The 21,269-nt window shown below is 46.8% G+C and overlaps 1 protein-coding gene across 1 annotated transcript in view; it reads right to left on the reverse strand.

Annotated features, from left to right (window-relative positions):
* Positions 1-21,269, reverse strand: part of ARHGEF18 (Rho/Rac guanine nucleotide exchange factor 18) — a 77,174-nt gene that overhangs the window by 21,209 nt on the left and 34,696 nt on the right. The window contains exon 10 of the mRNA XM_054717146.1: positions 369-507. Within this exon, the coding sequence (XP_054573121.1) occupies positions 369-507 (139 nt within the window). The remainder of the gene's footprint in view (positions 1-368; positions 508-21,269) is intronic.

Consider the following 21,269-nt stretch of genomic DNA (forward strand, 5'->3'; position numbering starts at 1 on the left):
CCGAACATTGCTGAAAGCTATAAAGCGAACCGCCTCGGAGTGCTGGAAACACTGGGTGGGGGCATAAATAACAGGGTGCAAGCTCCATGGCAACCTCAGGGGGACTTTTAGCCTCGTTGTCTAGAGTAAAGAAAGGGACCCTGGACGAGGGTCCTCTGAGAGCACGAAGCAAAAACACACTGTTTTTTAAAAGGACAAGCAGTGGCTCTGAAACAAGCGTTCACGGGAACTCACCTCTTGGCTGGGGGCCCACGAGCAGACTCACACCGAGGTCTCTTTCCAGAGAGGCTGCGGCAGGGTCCCCGTGGACCGCCACCCCCGGCCCCCTCCCTCCATCCGCACCCGACTGCAGGGAGGACCCAGCTTACCCGAGTCTCGCCCCTGCTCCCGCTTGGCTGGGTGCTGGCTGTGGACTCCCCTTCTGCGAGACTGTCATGCCGGCATTCCTGGAGAGGGCCAGGCTGCCGTCCGACAGGAGGGTGGGCCTCGGGGGCTCCTTCACGGACGCTGTGACGGAGGCAAAGACGGAGTTGGTGCTGAGAAAGTGGGCAGGGTAGTGGAGGTGGCCCGTCGGGAGGCCCTGCTCTGACTGTGGCCGCAGCATGGACAGGACCTTGGAGGTCAGCAGCTCGTTATTTAGAAAGACATTCTCGCTCCATCTCCTAGGGAAGGAGCCATAGAAGGACAGCTCGGGGCGGTGCAGCCCACGGTCCCTGCCGCTGCCTTTGGAATGCGCGTTCCCCATGCTCGCGGTTGGGGCTCCCGGACTCTAGCAGTTTTATGCCTCCGTGAGATCCTTCTAGAAATGTGGAGTGGCGCCTGCTCTTACTATATTGGCCGCAGCAGCCGCTCTGGAAGCAGGAAATTGGTCCCTACTGTGACCATTTAGGGTGCAAATCGCACCGCATTTTTTCCTTTGGTAGAATAACAGCAACAAAGCATCCTCCGTCTCAGCGGGGAGTCAAGAGCAGAGAGCAGGTCTGTTCACTGTAGAGAAGCTAAGATCACGAAACAGGGAGCTCCGTGCTCCTGTGGCTGTGCTGACATCACACACACACACACACACACACACACACACACACGCACTCTGAGGCTGAGAATACCACGGTTAGTGGCATGCACCCCGGTTCATAAGAATTCTAGTAGAATCTAACCACCAAAGTAGACGGCAGGCTCTGACCCTATTCATAGGGTGACTGTACACCAACCTCACATGCAACAGGGGACCAGAGGGCTGCCCACTCGCATCTGCTCATTAATTGGGAGCTGAGCTACTAGGAAGCACCTACCCTGGTGATTACCTTCCCACTGATGGAAGCAACTCTCTGAGAACCAAGCGATCATTAACTAGGCTGGTTTCCCCTTCCTAGTTAACAGGTCAACCATTTAACTCAAGCCTAGTTGAGTAGGCTGCTTGGTTAATTTATTCTCAGGGTGAAAGCCACATTTGAAAGCTTTGCTCCAAGACCAACAGCAGCATAAAAAGCAATCTGCCCGGTGGCCTTCCCGACCTGGCTCCGGGTCCCCAACACACCCAGCCATCAAGGTTTCTGGAAGAAAGTGGCTGGAGCTCTGGTCTCAGAAGCAGGGAGGCTGTCACGTGGGGGTGGGCACAGGGCTGGCCCTAGAGGAAACTGTACTTCTTTCAGGAGCTTTACGGTGGGTGGGGGGTGGGCAGAGGGGCTCAGCTTGCTGGGTGAGTTTTAATTTTGGTGGAAATTTAAGGAGCTTGCCAGTGTGCAGGTGGGCATGTGTCCAGGGGAAATTTCTGGTAGAGGAGGAATGAAAAAGCTTGCAAACTGAAACTTCACATGCACAGAAAGCGTACCATCCCACTACTCATTATTTAAAAAAAAAAAATTATAATATATATATATATTTATTGATTTCAGAGAGGAAGGGAGAGATAGGAACATCAATGATGAGAGAGAATCATTGATCGGCTGCCTCCTGCACACCCCACATGGGGAATCGAACCGTGACTTCCAGGTTCTTAGGTTGGTGCTCAACCACTGAGCCACACCGGCCAGGCCCCACTACTCATTCTTTAATGAGCTCAGCATGGTGAGAATGCCACCTGGGCAGTGACCTCCAAACATAGTGACATCACCATCATCAGCGGCTAGCAATCACCATGAAATCGAGAACTTCGGGGTCCAGGGCAGGCATTGCCTGCTATTTCTGCACCACATTAAACTCCACCCAGGCGATTAGGACCTTCTTGTACAAATATGAGACAGATCCTGAAATGCATCCTTTGCCTAGCATCCTGGTAGGACTGACACATTGTTCCTGTGACCCCCAGGTGTTGCCTGAAGTGGGATTGATTCTACCTTAATCAAATAGAAGAAAAACTCTAAGAATCACTGGTTCAAGAGGTTGTTCAAGGGTCAACTGTACTTACTTATTCTGATCAGAGCCTGCTTCCCCAATTGAATGGAGGACAGTGCCTCCTACAAAACAGGTAAGGGAATTATTTTTTCATGAAATGTTATTCAGTCATAAAAAGGAAGGACATTCTAACACACCCTACATCGACGAACCTTGAGGCCATTACGCTCAGTGAAATAAGCCAGCCATAAAAGGACAGGTATTGCAGGATTCTACTCATCCGAGGTTCCCAGAGCAACAATTTTCAACTGGAGTGACATAAGAATTTTAAAAACATGCAATACCTGACTATTTAGTCAGGAGCACTGACTAAATAAAAAAGTGACAATAGCCTTAATTGGTTTGGCTCAGTGGATAGAGCGTCGGCCTGGGAACTGAAAGGTCCCAGGTTCGATTCCAGGTCAAGGGCATGTACCTTGGTTGCGGCCACATCCCCAGTAGGGGGTGTGCAGGAGGCAGCTGATCGATGTTTCTCTCTCATCAATGTTTCTAACTCTCTCTCCCTCTCCCTTCCTCTCTGTAAAAAATCAATAAAATATATATATTTTTTAAAAGTGATAACAGCCAATACAATAGTACCTATCTGGTGTGAACGAATCAAAACTATATCTACTTTTTTTGTCAGATTGGCAAAATGTATATGTTTTTGGTGTGCCACAGGATTACAGTAATTAGTTCATATGTGCCACAAGATGAAAAAGGCTGCAAATCGCTATCCTAGTGGAGTCAGACCATAGAGACAGAAAGTGGATGATGGGAGCCACGGGCTGGGGAAGGGGGGCCAAGTTGGTGTTTAATGGGGACAGAGTTTCAGTTTGGGAAGATGAGAAAGTTCTGGAGATGAACAGTGGGATGGTTGTATGACAACATACTAATATTAACGAACTGTACTTATGTATATTTTATCACTATTAAAAAAAAGAAATGATTGTTTCTTTGGGGTGGTAGAATGCTTCTTTATTTTGACTGTGGTGTTGGTTACTTAAATCTATACATGGGAGAAAATTTCATAGAACTATATACTCACCTTTCCCCCACAAGAGTACTTGTAACAACTGGCAAAATAAATAGGGTCTATCCTCAAGTTAATATTGTACCAATATCAGTGTCCTGGTTCTGACAATGGGTTATAGTTACATTAGATTATCACTGGGAGACACTTGGTGGTGGGTACACAAGGATTCTACTATTTTGCAACTTCTTTGACTCTTAAACTATCCTATCTGATAAAGAGGGAATATGCTAATTGACCCTCATGCCATTGCAAAGATGGCTGCACCCACAGCCAATAAGGAGGGGATATGCTAATTGCTGCCACGCCCTCAAAGATGGTGGTGCCCACACCACAAGATGGCGGCGCCCAGTCCCCTCAGCCCCTCAGGGGCGGCAGGCGCCTGCTTCCGGAGTCCCCCAGTCTCCTCAGCCCCCTAGCCGCCCAGGGCCGGCCTGAGGCGCAGGCAAGCCTCAGATGGCGGCTGCCCAGCCACCCAGGGCTGCCCAAGGCTCAGGTAACCAGGGCCGGCCGAGGTTTGCGCTGCCGGCAGTGGCAGCAGCAGAGGTGTGATGGGGCATTGCCTTCCCCTGATCGCTGGGTCGCCTCCCGCCCCTGAGGGCTCCCGGACTGTGAGAGCGGGCAGGGGACCACCCCCTCCAGTGCATGAATTTTCATGCACCAGGCCTCTAGTTTCAAAATAAAAAGTTACATTTGAGTCCAGCAGTGTGGCTCAGTTGGCCGAGCATCGTCCCAAGCACCAAGAGGTCACCGGTTCAATTCCTGGTCAGGGCACATGCCCAGGGTTGTGGGCACAATCCCCAGTAGGAGGTGTGCAGGAGGCAGTTGATGGAAGTTTCTCTCATCGATGTTTCCATCTCAATCTCCCTCTTCCTTCCTATCTCTCTCTAAAATCAATAAAAACATATTTTTAAAAAGTTACAGTTGATTCTCATTATTCACAGTAGTGATATTCTAAAAAGTCACAGTGGATGCTGAATTAGAGAATACTGAACCTAGTACTGCTCATAGGAGAAATACTGGGTTAGGGTTCTGTCAGTTTCTAGCTACACTTTTTCATCAACCACTCAATACATCACCTTGTATTATATGTGTTTCTGTTAAATGACACCTTATTTTTTAAATATGTTTTTATTGATTTTAGAGAGAGAGGAAGGGAGAAGAACAGAGAAAAACATCGATGAGAGACAAACATCGATTGGCTGCCTCCTGCACACCCCTTATTGGGGGTCAAGCCCACAACCTGGGCATGTGCCCTGACTGGGAATTGAACTGATGACTCTTGATTCATGGATTGACGCTCAACCACTGAGTCACACTGGCCGGGCTAAATGACACCTTATTCAAACACACTGTCAATCCATTAGCACTGAACTTATGCCCAACAACACTGTACCTCATGCCTGTCACATGAATTTCTACGTACGGCACCCTGCAGCCTTCTTGTGCTCAGGAACACTAGACAGTACTGCTCGCGGGACATTTTAAACAGTGAGATCACTTTTGTACAATACACTGTACAAAGGGCACTTGTTACAGCATGAACAGCCACATGGAAGCAAAGTGTTGCCATGTTGCATCTTCGCTGGGAATATGCACATTGGGCAACTCATTTTAAAAAAATGTTTTTATTGATTTCAGAGAGAGGAAGGGAGAGGGAGAGAGACACAAACAGCAATGATGAAAGAGAACCATCAATCAGCTGCCTCCCACATGCCCCTCATTGGGAATTGAGCCCACAACCCGGGCATGTGCCCAGACTGGGAATCAAACCCTGATCTCCTGGTTCACCGGTCGATGCTCAACCAATGAACCACACGGGCCAGGCTGGGTGACTCAATTTTTGGCTGTTCTGCAAGTCTGCAAAAGACTCTAGACCTGCCCCCCCCCTCTGCCCCCAGGTATCAATTTGGGGGTTACAAATACATTTCAGCAAATAAGTGAATTCATAAATACAGAATCTGCGAATAATAAGGATTGACTATATTAAGTGTTAAATGAGAAGTTATTATATTTTAGAACACCTGTATTTGCTGAAACACACACCACAGAGCACTGGTTTCTTTATAATTCATTATACATACACTTCCAAAAAGTATATGAGATGGCCTTTTATTTGGGGGTAACTTTTTACAGAAAAGTTTAATGATCCCTATTTGGTGGCAACGTGACTTACTGAAATAAATTATTCTTTTTCCTCTGCAGCAGTCTAACCATCACACCACTCAAGCTACTTAAGCCTTTTAAAATGAGATACACAGCCACCAATCGAGTCTTTCTGTAACATATGCAGCCTTGGAAATAACGGCTTGATCAAGACATGAACCAGTACCTATGCCAAAGATCAGCTGTATGAATCATGTCTTTTTATTCTATACTAGAGGCCCAATGCACGAAATTCGTGCACTCGGGTGTTGGGGGGGGGGGGCGTCCCTCAGCCTGGCCTGTGCCCTCTTGCAGTCTGGGATCCTCTGGGAGATGTCCACCTGCCAGCTTAGGCCCACTGCCCGGGGGATCAAGCTTAAGCTGGCAGTCAGACATCCCTCTGGCAGCCCAGGAGTCCTTGGGGAATGACCACAGCTTAGGCCCACTCCCCACCGCTGGGCTTGCCAGCCGTGAGCCCGGCTTCTGGCTGAGTGCTGCTCCCCATGTGGGAGCGCACTGACCACCAGGGGGCAGCTCCTGTGTTGAGTGTCTGCCCCCTGGTGGTCAGTGTGTGTCATAGCAACCCATCGTTCTGCTGTTTGGTCAATTTGCATAGTAGCCTTTTATTATATAGGATTTTTGATGGTCTGACATCTGGGGCCCGCTCACCTGGAAGGACTGCCCCCACTCCAGGGGCAGCCAGTTCCTAGAGATGTAAGGACTCACCTACAGGAGTTAAATTCATAAATAAGCAAAGCAACCAACCCAGAGCCCACCTCCCAACCACCTCCTTTATGGAGCTCTCACACTCAGGGCCACTACCAACCTGCCTTAAGCATGATCACCCCAGGCCCTGTGCCCCAGAGCCCGCCGAGACTATTCACAGGAGCCAATCCTAATGCCGTCAGCCCTGCCTCCCCCTCTCCTCCCCAGGGAGACCACAGGCAAGGCCCTGGCTCAGGTTTCTCCTCTCCCTTTCTTCCTCACAGACCCCGGTGCTTCCCTGTGTGGCCCAGATACTTGCCACAATGAGGGTGGACCTTGAAAATACGCCGAGGGAAGGGTCAGCCACAGACCACATTTTACAGGTTCCCTCTGCAGGAAATGAGCAGAGCGGGCGAACCCACAGAGGCAGAAGTAGAGTAAGAGGTGCCTAGGTCCGGGGGAGACTGGAGGGTGGGTGTGGGTTTCTTTTTTGGGTCCTAAAATTAATTGCACTGACTCTGACTATACTAAATTGAACACTTAAATGAATTGGATGGAATGAGAATTAAACGGATACACTCTGGTGAGGACCAGCCGGCCTTCTGCAGGAGAACAAGGCGTTTGGTTTGTAGTTCAGCACACAGTATGTTGGTCATCATGCTCGTGGCTGTGAGACAGAAACACGCGTGTGTCCTACTCTCGTGCTTTCCTAACCCAGACAGCCACGCTGGGACAGATGGGCGCGGTGGCGCTGGGTCCAGCCCCACGGACTTCGCAGAGCGCTGCCCCCACCGTCTGCACGGCCACGGGCGCCTCCAGAGCCTAATTAGCACTGTCTGCCCACCGCTGAGAGGCCATCGACTGGCACGCAGAGCTGTTTCTAACGGGACCCAGGGAGCAGCAGGGAAAGGTGAACAGTGAAAATGGAGGAAGTTCTTGGCCTGGAGGAAAACACTCCCAGTTCTCAGCGACAAACACAGATGGCGCCTGTTCCCATGATCTTTTAAAGCCTGTTTTGTCTTCGTTTCTTGAACCAAAGAGGAGTCTCTGAGCGAATCAGACCCAAACCGTGTGACAGACACCAGGGTCCTGCCTGACAGACTCCACAACACGTCAGGTTCAGGGGCTACTTTCCAGTGCAGTTATGCTCCACCTGTGACCTTGCGTCCACCCAAGTCCTTCAGGTCATACGTTTTCCTCTCTAATGCACAACACGACCCCATTAGCCTTTGTAGGAACTCTAAGGACCCTCATTAGAAAGAGCAATGAGATTTAATAGCTACGAATACTTTGAAAGTCATTTTTTGAGAAAGCTTAATATGGCATATCAAATGATCATCCTAATTGGTTTTAAATGGTCCTTTATCATCTCAAAACACACTGGCTTCTAGGAAAATTGACTTTCAACGAGAATTTTATATTCTCTCTTTTTTTTTTATTGCTGATGGAAGAGTTTTACTTCATTTAATATGGTGTTTCTTTTTTTCATTTTTAAAGTTAAGGCATTATATGTGTACATAGAGAATTTTATATTCTAAATGGCAGAGTCCTGCTGTTTGATGGAAAGCAGCTGGCACCATCTTTGGAGGGCAGCTGGACCCTGGCACAGAGGTTCCTGCGGTTTTCTGCAAAAAGCCACACAAACGGGCCAGGCAAGCAGCGTTTTTAGGCAGGAACAGCCATGCCCAGCCACACAGCCGTTCCCAAGGCGTGGCTTCGAAATAACTGCTCTTTTCTCACACGTAGTGAGGTCCTGTGTACCCCGCCCTGCCCCCATTCTTTATCTCAGCAAACTTTCTTTCAGGCTGACGGCGTTGCCGGTCTCTGGAGAGTTCTAGCAAGCTCGAGCTATGGGCAGGTGTCAGAGAGACAATTAAGAAGCTCTGATACAAGATGAAGTTTTCAGTTCACAGTTCCCGTCTTTTCTGACACCTGAGAATAGCCTAAATCGATGCCAAGATGACTCATTGATTTCTCTGACCTGCTTCATTTTGATGGCACACAAGCAAGATGGTATAAGAAAGAATAAAACTATAGGAGGAGAAAAACACCATAACCCCATGTTTTAGGGCACAAAGGAAAAAGGGGTATCTGGTGGCTTAGAAGATAACGTGGGCCAGAAAGAATACTCTTTCTAAACCTGATCTTACCCAATAAAAAGTACACGAGCCCCTTATTCCCCAATTATGGCAAACCCAGTGAATAACATTTAAAAACTGTGGTATCTGCTTGTCTATGTGTGCAGAAAACTTAAAAACCACAAAAAGGTATAAAAGTTGAAATAATCCATAATGCCACTATCCACAGTTAATTGCTGCTGGTATAAATAGTTTTATAAGTTGAGAAATAATGTTTAGTAATGATGATTGGAAATTGGTGTTGAAAAATCTCTCACAAATAGCAAAAGGATACTATTAATAGTAAACACATATTCTTTGCATAATCATCATACAGGACATGCGGGTATGCCATTCACTGAGCGATGTGGGGGTTAGGGGCGCTGACCCCGGTAGTCAATAATCTGAACAGAACTTTCGACTCCTCCAAAACCTAACAACTAATAGCCTACTGTTGATAGTAGCTTCACTAATAACATGAGCGGTTGTGTAACACATATTTTGTGTGTTCTATGTACTATATACTGTATTATCACAATAAAGCAAGCTAGAGAAAAGATGTCATTAAGAAAATCATAGCCGAAACCGGTTTGGCTCAGTGGATAGAGCGTTGGCCTGCGGACTGAAGGGTCCCAGGTTCGATTCCGGTCAAGGGCATGTACCTTGGTTGCGGGCATATCCCCAGTAGGGGGTGTGCAGGAGGCAGCTGACCGATGTTTCTCTCTCATCGATGTTTCTAACTCTCTATCCCTCTCTCTTCCTCTCTGTAAAAAAATCAATAAAATATTTAAAAAAAAGAAAATCATAAGAGAAAATACATTTACAGCATTGTACTGTATTTATCGATACTATAAGTATGTTGTCTGCTTATAAGATAAATTATCTGTCAGCACCTACATCGATATTGTCCTATGTGATACAGAAACACTGTAGATATTCTATGTATTACTAAGACTAGACCTCGAACATGAAAAGATATTGTGAAAAGGGCATTCATATTTATTTACATGTGTAACAATTCAGGCATTGATAATGAAGCAGCAGCAATATGATTGCTTTATGTGGTCTAGTGCAGCGGTCGCCAACCTTTCGGACCTCACGGACGACCAGTGGTCCGCAGACCACCGGTTGGTGACTGCTGGTCTAGTGTAATTGACACAATTGCTTCATGGTAGTAAGAAAATCTCAAAAATATATTTAAGTGTACCCATGCAGTCCAAACCCATATTGTTCAAGGATCAACTGTACAATACCACAAAACCATATTCTGTATTACTCTATGGATAATCCTGGAAGTTAAAATAGCAAGAACAACGACACCCATGTCTGTAAGCATAAAAATAAACCTCAACCTAAACTTCATGCTTTTCACAAAAATGAACTCAGAATGGAGCACAGATTTATATGGAAAATGTAACACTATAAAACCTTCCATAGATAACAGGAGAAGATCTTCAGGAACTACAGCTTGGATAGTGAGGGGTTTTTTGATACAACACCACGAGCCCAATCCACATTTAAAAAATCTATAAATTGACTTCATCATAATTAAAAACTTTTGCTGTGGAAAACCCTGTGAAGAGGATAAAATGACAAGCTAGGGGGAGGGAGGGAATATCTGCAACCCACCCATCTGACAAAGAACTCTCAAAACTCAAGAATAAAAATACAAACCCATTTAGAAAATGAGCAAAAGAGATGAAGATACATTTCCCTGAAGTAAATAGATGATCAAAAAGTATAAGAGGTGTTCCACATCATTGGCCATCAGAGAAATGCAAATTAAAAGCACCCTGAGTTATCACTAACAGAACGATGAAAATAAAAAACAGTGACGGCTCTAAATGCTGGCGAGGATGTGGAGAAATTGGAATATTCGCACGTTGCTGGTGGGAATATGAAACGGTGCAGCCGCTCGGAAAACATTTGGGCAGTTTGTAAAGAAAACGAAATAATTGCACCCCTCAGTATTAATCTCAGAAATGCAAAACTTGTGTCTAGACAAAAACCTGTCCACGACTGTTGGTAGCAGCTTTATTCTTAACTAGAGGCCCGGTGCACAAAATTCATGCACGTGTGTGTGTGTGTGTGTGTGTGTGTGTGTGTCCATCAGCGCAGCCTGCACCCTCTCCAATCAATAATAATAATGAAAAAAAAAAAAAAAGCCACGAGAAAGCATGGTAAGATAAACTGCGCAATCCAGTAGGATGTGTGACTGCTTTTTCTTTTATTTTTATCATGGTGGTAAATACGCACATTTATCATCTTGACCATTCCTAAGTGTACAATCCGCTTGCATTAAATACATTCACTATATTGTGAAACCACCACCACTATCTTTCTCTAACCAAGACTTTTGCATCATCCCCAACAAAACCTGTCTCCATTAACCACTAACTCTCCATCCTCCTCTCTGCACCAGGATGTGGCAACCACACCACCATCCACTTTCGGTCTTTATGAATTTGCCTCTTTAAGTCCCTCCTCTAAGTGGATTCACACACATTAACCAATCCCAGGTAGAAAGGGCTCCAATGGAACGCCACAGGGCTCTGTCCTCAGTGTTGCCTGAGAGGAGAACACAAAAGGCTCTTATTAGATGCACAGATGACACGAAGCAGAGGAGCCGCCTTAAATGAAGTGTGGAAATGAAGATAGGGAGACGAGTTAACACAAAATGGTCCTGACAGGTTACAATGAAGAAAATCTCAAGAGAGTCAGCAAAGATGGGTGGGTGGGGGCTCCCCCCTGCAGCAGCAGCACTGGTGAAAACAACAAGGGGGTTATTGGGTACCTGCCAGCAGACTCAATAAATCAACAGTATGGTGCACACAGGACCGGGTCACCTTAGATCATCAGTATCAGGGCAATTACAAGACGCAGGGCAGCCAAGCTGCAGGAGGTCACACCTGCCAGGGAGTTCACCCCGGGCCCGGCACAAGTTCAATGAGAAGATGGTTCACTGGCCAGGAGTGGCGCCCAGAAAGCTGTGTGGTGACAAGTGCCATGGAGGGTCGGATACAGGTGGATCAAGGCCCCCTCAGGGCCAAACTGGGGCTGAGGGGAGCACGCCCAGGGGGCTGACAGAATAACTGAGAACCCCCGGCCAGGGCTTGAGAGGCAGGGTAGAGAATGTAGATGTCGCTCGGAGGATTTCTAGTTTTAAGTAATTATTAAATAGCAACCACTGGTATTTCACAATCAGAAAGAACCACCACTCCTATTTTAGCACATTCCTTTCCATTCTTTCTTCCTTCCTTCCTTCCTTCCTTCCTTCCTTTCTTTCTTTCTTTCTTTCTTTCTTTCTTTCTTTCTTTCTTTCTTTCTTTCTTTCTTTCTTCCTTTTTTTTTTTTAAATAAAAGTTTTATTGGAGAAAAATAGAACCACCACGCACACAGGGTAAAGAACACAAAAATTCAACCGATACAGAACAACTGAAAAGTCACAATTACCCAATGTTTGCGATGACTTAAACAGCTCTCCTCAATTTGTTTTTAATAGCCTTGCCAATTTTTCAGATGACCAGCATCAAGTTTTCAAAAAATGAAGAGCCTCAAAGAAGGGACCAGCTTTCAAGGTGATGAAAGTGACACCAAGAGTCTCCTCCTAACAGGACCAATTCTACATAATTTCGTCAGAGTAACTACCGAGTCTTGTGGAACTGTCTACAAATCTCAGAGACCATCAGGGACGAGTTAGAACACGGATGTAAATGGCCCAATATGGGGAAAGGGCAAACAAAATAGTTGTATTTCCTTGTCAGATGACCTCATATAAGGAAACACCAGAAGAGCTGAGAATATAAAGGTAATGAATGTTCAAAAGAAAGTTAGAAAGGCATTCAAAATACCACACATTGTTACATAACATGTGCATGTTGATGCAATTAGAGAGACACAGGCAACTTGGTTAAAATAACTGTTCACAGGTCTTTGAGAACTCAACAATACCAGACACAAAAACCACCTCTCTGGCTAGAACCTAGCTAGCTATTCTTCCTAATGACTCCAAATAGTAAAGGAAATATACTGCTGCAAAAGCAGTGCTAATCTTTAGAAACCAGAACAAAATTTTCTGCTTTTCCTTTGTGATCGATTAATTTCAAAGCTTCAAGGAAAAACAAACACAAAAGAAAAAAAAAATAAAACAAAAAAACACCACTGGCGGTAAAGATAAGCCTTTTACTCACATGATCAATTTGAAGAACAATACTTTTGTTATATTCTATGTCTGAATAATCCTAGGACATTCCCCTGAAAAGTAGGTGTCTGGTCATTATGAGAACTCTTCAAACAGTTTTGAAAGGAACAAGATCAGCATGAAATAGAATGTGGAATTCCCAACTAGGGGATGTGTGGAGAAAATGAGGGGACCTTCACATCTAGGGCTTTAGGAAGTTAGAATAAAAGTGATAGTAAAGGCTCATTTACCAACAAAGAGTTAGGGTGCTTCCCCCAAAAAACTTTGGTAATAAAAAACAGAAATGCTAAATCCTAAACAGCCTGTAACAATCTACAATTAGTCCAAGTTAAATACAAAACTATTCAAGCAACATTAAAGTCTGAGGGAAGTTGAAAACTAGCTGATGAATTTTTAGTTGTGTAAAAATTTACAAAATATGTGGGTTTGGTCTCTTTTGCAATGTTCATATTATACTTATTTTTAATATGAAGAAAGTTGGATTTTTCTCTCCTACTTTGTTCTAGTGCAAATGATCAGCAATTTTCTATTTCAGTTATTTTTTTAAGTCCCTGTTAATTATCATTGTAAACTCCAGGCTAAGCCATACATCCTTTCCATTCTTGTTGCTCTTAATTTTAATAATGCTGGCCATCACTGATAATAATTTCAACCTACAAAAATGGCCATTTCACAAGGTTTGACCTGATATGCGGGTGAGCTCCCACTGAATATACAATTTTGCACCCTGCCTTTCTGCTTAAGATAGTGTCATAACATTTTGCCATACTGTAAGATATTTCTTTCTCTTTTTTGCTTTTTATTTTTGAAAGAGAAAAAATCCAGGATTTAAGTCATGACTATTGTGCTAAGATCTGCAAAAAGAAAAGGCCAGGAGGGAATACACAAAAATAGTTTTTTTGGGGTGGCCTTATGATGGGCTCCCCCACCCTGCCCCCCATTCTCCTCTCCTAGGTCTGAAATAAAATATTTCTTTTTTTTTAAGAATATATTTTTATTGATTTCAGAGAGGAAGGGAGAGGGAGAGATAGAAACATCAATGATGAGAGAGAATCATTGATCGGTTGCCTCCTGCACATCCCGCACTGGGGATCAAGTCCGCAACCCAGGCACGTGCCCCTGACCGGAATCGAACCCAGGACCCTTCAGTCCACAGGCCGACGCTCTATCCACCGAGCCAAACCGGCTAGGGCAAAATATTTCTTTCTTACAGAAATCTCTTGCAATGGCTGTAGAGCCATTAACTAAATAGCAACATTCCCCCTTGACTGGGTGGCTCAGCTGGTTGGAGCACCGTCCCGTGCACCAAGAGATTGCGGGTTTGATTCCCGGTCAGGACGCATACCTAGGCTGCGGGTTTGATCTCCAGTTGGGGTGTGTATGGGAGGCAGCTGATCAATATTTTCCTCTCATATCAATGTTTCTCTTTCTCTCTCTAAAAATCAATAAACATATCCTTGGGTGAGGATTAAAAAATTCTTTTTAAACAGCAATATTCCTCCAATGTCACGCTCCCAACACTGCATGTAGTCATAAATGAAACTGTGATGGGTATCTGCATGAAATCCTTCATAGGCACTGAACTATTTCTTGGGGTAAGTTCTCATTAGTGGCTCGGTCTCCCTGCCGTGTCTCCACAGCCCAACATCCCAGCTTCACAGCACAGACCGTCGCATTTCCCATTGGCCAGAAGCTTCGTAGGACAGGCCAGGTCTGCCTTGTACTCCAGCTGCTGGTGAGCGTCTGGGTCCTCAGACCCTGTAGCATCTACTCAACACATCTCTACCGAGCACCACGGTGCACTGGGAACACACGGCCCTCGACTTGTGTTTGACACCCGGACACGACACTCACTTCCCAGGAGAGGTGCCCCGACTCCGCATCACTCCATTGCCTCTCCCATTTTCATGGTGGCCCTGCCCCGTTCTCTCGTGGAGCCACTGCCCATCTGTGTAGGGCCCTTCCCTCATGCCAGCAGCACAAGCCCTGGTCCTTTAGCCAAGGCTGTGGCCTGCTTGGGTGGCCACTCCCACCCTCCCCTGCTGCCTGCGTGTCTCACCACACACCTGATTAGTCTGCCTGGCTTTGGTGTGAAGTCCTGACTCCCTGGCCTGGTTGTGCCTCTCTTTGGGATATAGGCCCTCCCGGCCTGATCTTGCCAGTATTTGCACCCTGAACCCCAAACACACTCACAGGCAGCACGGACCTCAGAGTCCCTGGGTGCCTCCGCCCAGTCGCCCCTTGGCCTGGCTGGCTTTGGGGTGAGGCCAGAATCCCTCGGGGCCACTCTCCTCTACTCCCCGCCCCCACAGCCTAGGCCGGCCTGCGTGCTTCCTTTACCCTGTCACCTGCTGACTTTAATTGCACTGCCTCACTGAACCTTGACCTTCTCGAGGGCAAGGGTCTGGCGCCACTCATCTGTGGGTGTTAGCATTGCCTTTGATCTATGTGCTCTGTCAGCCCGCTCATGGGTACACAGCTCTGGTCCCTGCCAGGGAGGGCATCCAAAGGTGAGGGTTACGCCCATTCTTGGCTATTTCACTTTAAAGACAATCTATTTAAGGACTATCTCATTGGTTAAAGAAAAGAAATCTCTACGTAACAGATTGTGTGGTTGCTGGACTCTGATGGAAGGTGGGGGTAGGAGATGGTCAGGAAGTGGCTGTTAACCTTCACGGCTCATATCTTAATGAACTGTACGCTGTGTGCTGACCCAGCTCCACCCCTGTCCTGGGTACCTGACCTCTCTCAGCCCCCTCTTCTCCTTGGGTCTCGGGGGGATGCCTGCTGCCCTGGCTGATCTCACAAGGATAACCCTCCTCCGTACGTGCCCACAGACATCCCCACCCTCGGGAACTGGGCACACATCCCTGCCCTCAGCCCCAACGTGTGGGCCTTCCTGACAGGGTTTTTTTTTTTTTAAATTAATACTTTTAAATTTATAAGCGTATGTTTTATTGTCCACAATGTTGTCTATTTTAATGAATAGTTCACGTGCACTGGAAAAAATGTGAATTCCGCTGCTGTTGGGTGGACTGTTCTACAAATATAAAGGAGGGGACACTGGTGGTGTCCTCTGTAATCCCCAAGATCTCCCTCAGGCTCTACAGACCCAGAATTCTCTTTTTAAATATATTTTATTGATTTTTTACAGAGAGGAAGGGAGAGGGACAGAGAGTCAGAAACATCGATGAGAGAGAAACATCGATCAGCTGCCTCCTGCACACCCCCTACTGGGGATGTGCCCGCAACCAAGGTACATGCCCTTGTCCGGAATCGAACCTGGGACCCTTCAGTCCGCAGGCCGACGCTCTATTCACTGAGCCAAACCGGTTAGGGCCCCAGAATTCTCTTGCGTTACCTTTCTTTGAGACTCAGAAGGTTCTTCAGAACTTTTCAATACTTCTAGGTGACTTACGATAAAAAAAAAAGGTTTTGCCTTAGCTGGCGTGGCTCAATGGTTAGAGTGTCGGCCGCTGGACTGAAGGGTCCCGAGTTCGATTACGATCAAGGGCATATGTACCTCGGTTGCAGGCTCAGTCCTCACTCTGGTCAGGGCACATGCAGGAGGCAACCAATCAATGTGTCTCTCACATCGATGTTTCTCTATGTCTCTTCCCCTCCCTTCCACTCTCTCTAAAAATCAATGGAAAAATATCCTTGGGTGAAGATTAACAACAAAAAAACACACACAAAAAAAGTTTTGCCCTGGCTGATGTGGTTCAGTTAGTTGGAGTGTCGTCCTGTACATTGAAAGGTTGTGGGTTCAAGTCCCAGTTGGGGCATATACCTGGGTTGCAGGTTCAATCTCTGGTTGGGACACATATGGGAAGGTAACCAATCAATGTTTCTCACATCAAGGTTTCTCTCTCTCTCTCCCCCTCCCCCTCTTCCTCTCTCTAAAATCAATATGCATGCCCTCAGGTGAGGATTTAAAAAAATGTTTTGCCAGCACACTAAGAAAAAATTTGAGGTCCATGGTGAGAAACCGCAAGTCTCCATGAAAACCACCTGAAGTTGCTTTTCCTTCTGGAACATCTAGAAGTCAGAGACAATTCCTGGTAAAATACATATGTGTTGCTAACTAGACTATTAATGTAAGACCTTTATCCTGGCAGAAACGATCCATTCTGTACCCATGTTCCCTCAAGCAGTCTACCATCATTTCTGTGACATGATGTGCAGAAAAATACTACTCTGATTCTGTGAAAGGGGAAAACTGAGGTGGAAATGGGAGAGTCAGGCAGAGAGCTGGATTTTAGTGCCTGACCCTCTAGATGTTGGTTAAGTATCTGGTATAATGCCGAGTGGATTCTCATTTTTAAAAAAATATTTTTTTATTGATTTCATAGAGGCAAGGAGAGGGAGAGATAGAAACATCAATGATGAGAGAGAATCATTGATTGGCCACCTCCTGAGTGCCCCCTTCTGGGGATCAAGCCTGCAACCTGGGACCCTTCAGTCTGCAGGCCAATGCTCTAGCCACTGAGTCAAACCGGCCAGGGCTGGAGGATTCTCATTTATTTTTCCTTTTTAAAAAATATATATTCTTATTGATTTCAGAGAGGAAGGGAGAGGGAGAGAGAGATAGAAACATCAATGATGAGAATTATTGATTGGCCGCCTCCTGCACTGGGGATCGAGCCCGCAACTCAGGCATGTGCCCTTGACCGGAATCGAACCCAGGATGGAATCGAACCCAGGATGGAATCTAGCCACTGAGCCAAACCAGCAAGGGCTGGATTCTCATTTTTAATAAACCTTAACTTCAAAGTTTTTTGGGGGAGGGGGAGACTTAATTATTTTATTGGTAAATAAGGTATGTGTCTACATTAATGTCTAATACTAAGATGGCATTTCTCTAAGTTATTCTTGTTTAATAAAGGTAAGAAGGAAGGTGCCCTGGCCGGTGTGGCTCAGTTGGCTGGGCGCTGTCCTGCGCCTCAAAGTGTTGGTGGTGCAGCTCCTGGTCAGGGCACATATCCGGGTTGCGGCTTGATCCCTGGAAGGCAGCATACAGGAGACAACTGATCAATGTTCTCTCTCACATAGATGTTTTCTCGCTCTCTTTTTCTCCCCTCCTCTCTCTAAAAATCAATAAAAAATCTTTAAAAACGAAGGCAAACTGCTATAGGTGAGTCATCTTAGGGGGAAAAAAGAACAAGGTGGAAGGAACATTCCTGGGCACAGATCCAGCCAGCTGCATGCTGTGGTACTGAGGTACACCTGCAGGCCCAAACGCTCACCTGCAGAGATTCCTGGCTGATGAGAAACGGTCCTCATGAAACACTGACAAGGGCACATGAAAACATGTCGTCTATGTCACTATTACCTGAATCTGATGCCTCTTGGTTAATAACAATACAAGAGCGAACTTCAAATGTAAAAAAGGGAAACATTAAAACCAAATGAAAATTAACTGTATTCTTACCACCACTTACAAATGTCTCTGTGCCCCACCTTTATTTGCATGGGTGTGTATGTTTATAACCACAGTGACTACACAAATGCTTCCCATGTTTCATGGTGCTATGGTCCTTGTAAGTACTGTTTAATCATTTGCCTTCCAATTACATACACGAGTCTCAGAGAGACAGAATTATGGGGGCAAAGGTTAGGTCTGCATCACCAGACTGCTTTGCCAAGGGGCTGCACAAACTAGTACAACATCTTCCAGGGCGTGTGGAAGGATGGCCTCGGGCAGGCACTGTGCAAGTGAGGGGTTGCAAGCTGAAGTGGCTCCATGGGGTGGAATGATGAATTCAAGGCAAAGGGGTTTGGAGGGGGTGGATCGAAGAGGAAGGCTAGGGAGATGCCAAAGGCAGGCTCCAGTTACAGGCAGCCCACAAAGGGCATGCTCCTGAGACAGGCTGGGGACAAGGAGTCCTCTTCAAGCAGACAGGGCTCCCCAGCTGGGGTGAAGGGATTGCAGGGGTGCCTGGGGTGCAGGCGACAAATGTGGGTTGAACAGAAGACATACCTCCAATGCAGGAGTGAAGGGGAAGGTGTGCCAGAAGGTGCAATCTCTCCATTCACTACTGCAGCCAAGATCCCCCAAACAAGTACAGATGCCGCTCGGCTTACAATGGGGTTATGCCTGATAAACCCATTGTAAGTTACATCTCAGCTTAGCCCGTCCCCTGGGCAAATCCTCATTGCTGCTGCCCAGCACCACAGAAGTGTATCGGACCATGCATGTATCACCAGATCCTAATTCAAAACTCGAAGTATGCATATTGCTTGTGCACCACTGTAAAGTTGAAAAATCATAAATCAAATCATGGTAAGTCAGGGACCATCTGTATTTGTAGAAACTCAAAGAACTACCCCTCTCCACACTGTCTCTACTTCCTCTTTTCCCTCTTTCTTCCTCGAATCCACAAGGATCAGATGGCCCCTCCCTCTTCTCCACATTTCTAAATCCCTCTCAGTCCTTACTTTACTGGCAAAGAGTTCAAGGCAGTTCAGGGCAGCATTAGGAAGACAGGAGCTGGAGCTAGGCCCCTCAGGTTCAAATCCCATCCTATGAGATCCCGAACCAATGACCTAATTGCTCCCTGCCTCCATTTTCCCATCTGTAGAATGGGTATAACAGAAGCACCTTCTTCAGAAGGTGGCTGTAATGGATGGAGAACATTCTGGAATAGGTCTGTCATGATGTAAGCATTAATATTGCTTATTTGTACTACTGCTCACTCCCAAGCAGCTGCCAGAATGATGCCGGTAACACCAAGCCAGTAGACTCCTCCCCTGACCAAGGGTCCGCCAGGGCTCCATCTCCCTCAGGAGCCCTGTTTTCCTGGGCCTCCAGGAGGGAATGACAAAATGGGGCCCCAGGGCCAAAGCCAGCATCTTTGTGAGCCAAGAATAGGTTTTACATTTTTAAAAGGCTGTAAAGAAGAAAAATAATATGTGACAGAGATGGAAGTGGCCCACAAAGCTTAACTTATTTGCTATGAGGGCTTACAGACAGTCAGCTGGACTCTGGCCACAAGGTCCTGTCATCTCCCTGCCCTCATCTCACCCCTCCTGGCTCCAGCCACCTCGGCCTCATCCATGTCCCTCAAACACATACACCCCCCGCTGGGGCTCCTGCAGTCACCGTTCCTTCAGCCTGTCCCCCACTTCCTCAGAGGCCTCAGAAGCACAAGCCCAACAGATACACCCCCCGCCCCCCGCTCTGGTTTTATTTTCCTCCTAGCACCCATCCCCACCGTGTATACTACGAATAGTTAATGCTCATTATCTCAGTAGTTACGTCTATAAAGTTGCTGGGAACACTGAACTGGCGAATACCGAGCCACTGCTCCTCGAGGGAATCCAGGGTCATGTTTTGGTCAACCCATCAATACATCACTGTGTTGCGCGTGTTTTGGTTAAAAGATGCCTCATTTAATATATACTGTCGATTCATTAACACTGAACCGATGGCCAACAGCAGGATAACTGAGACATGAACGAAGCTTGTCTAACACAAGTGTTTTCTCTGCAAGGCACCCTGAGCCCTCCTGTGCTCCGGAATGCTAGACAGAGCCTGGGCACCGTGCTGGGCCATTCACACTGAATCACCAACAAAAAGCACAAAACCGTGACGAGTGCGGGCCCCAAGTACTCCGCAGGAAGGACCCTTGTTTACAGTGGGATCTGAAGCCAGGAGGCAGACACAGACGTCGCAGCCCCCGCCCCCACTCCCGCTCCACTGGACATGGGCTTGTTGAGTGACTCAAACTTGGAGTTTATAGTTTACCACTGCAACGAAGCTACAGAGAGGTTTATGCGCAGGTATTCGATCAGATTTGCCTCTGGAAACAGTGGCTGCAGCGTCGGGGGTAGACTGGGAGGGGCTGCAGGTAGATGTAGGGAGACAGAGGACCGCACGGGTGACCTGGGAAGGGCAGATCAGACTGGGAGATGCAGCGGTGGCGAGTCCCATTTCAGATCTAAGTCACCTAAGCTGCCCAGGACTCAAGGCGATTGAGTGTGGCGTTCAGGAGAGGTTGAGACGAGGGATGGACATTTGGGCATAGGAGGTATCTGAGCCACGGAGAAGATGAGATTCCAGGGGAAGAGACTGTTGCAGAGCTGCCTGGGGACTGACTGAATGGGATGAGGCATGGAATCCACTGTTCTTAGGGTCCCTGCTTGTTGCAAGTGGTCTTGGTACCAGAACAGCCTAACTGCATTCTTTTTAATTTTTATGTTTTGCGGGGGCGAGGGGAGGAGTTGGGGAGGACTGCTGTCTCACAACCACTGGCTCAAACTATTATTATTGTTGTTGTTATTATTATTATTATTATTATTATCAACTGAAATCTCTAAGTTGCTTCCTCATAGGCTGTCACTTGGTCCTATTTCATCATCTTACACGTACATAGCGGCTTTTTTAGACCTGTGGCTCTCAACTGGGGGTGAGTCTGATCCCCAAGGCAAAGTGTGGAAACATTTTTGGCAAAGTGTGGAAACCTTTTTGAGAGTTGCTTTTGGGGGAATGCTGCTGGTATCGAGTAGGTCACCACCGAGTATGCTACTCAGCCACCGGAGGGCCCCCCAGAGAACTGCCAGGTTGGGGCGTGCTGACTCAGACCCAGGCAGGGAATGGAAACACCTTGCTGGCTGCAGCCAATACGCTCAGTCCTGAGGTTTCTGGGTCCTCATTCTGTGACACTGAGAAGAAGGCCACCTCCAGGTGCCAGCAGCT

This window comes from Eptesicus fuscus, chromosome 6 (genome assembly GCF_027574615.1).
Source record: "Eptesicus fuscus isolate TK198812 chromosome 6, DD_ASM_mEF_20220401, whole genome shotgun sequence".
NCBI classification, from domain to species: Eukaryota; Metazoa; Chordata; class Mammalia; order Chiroptera; family Vespertilionidae; genus Eptesicus; species Eptesicus fuscus.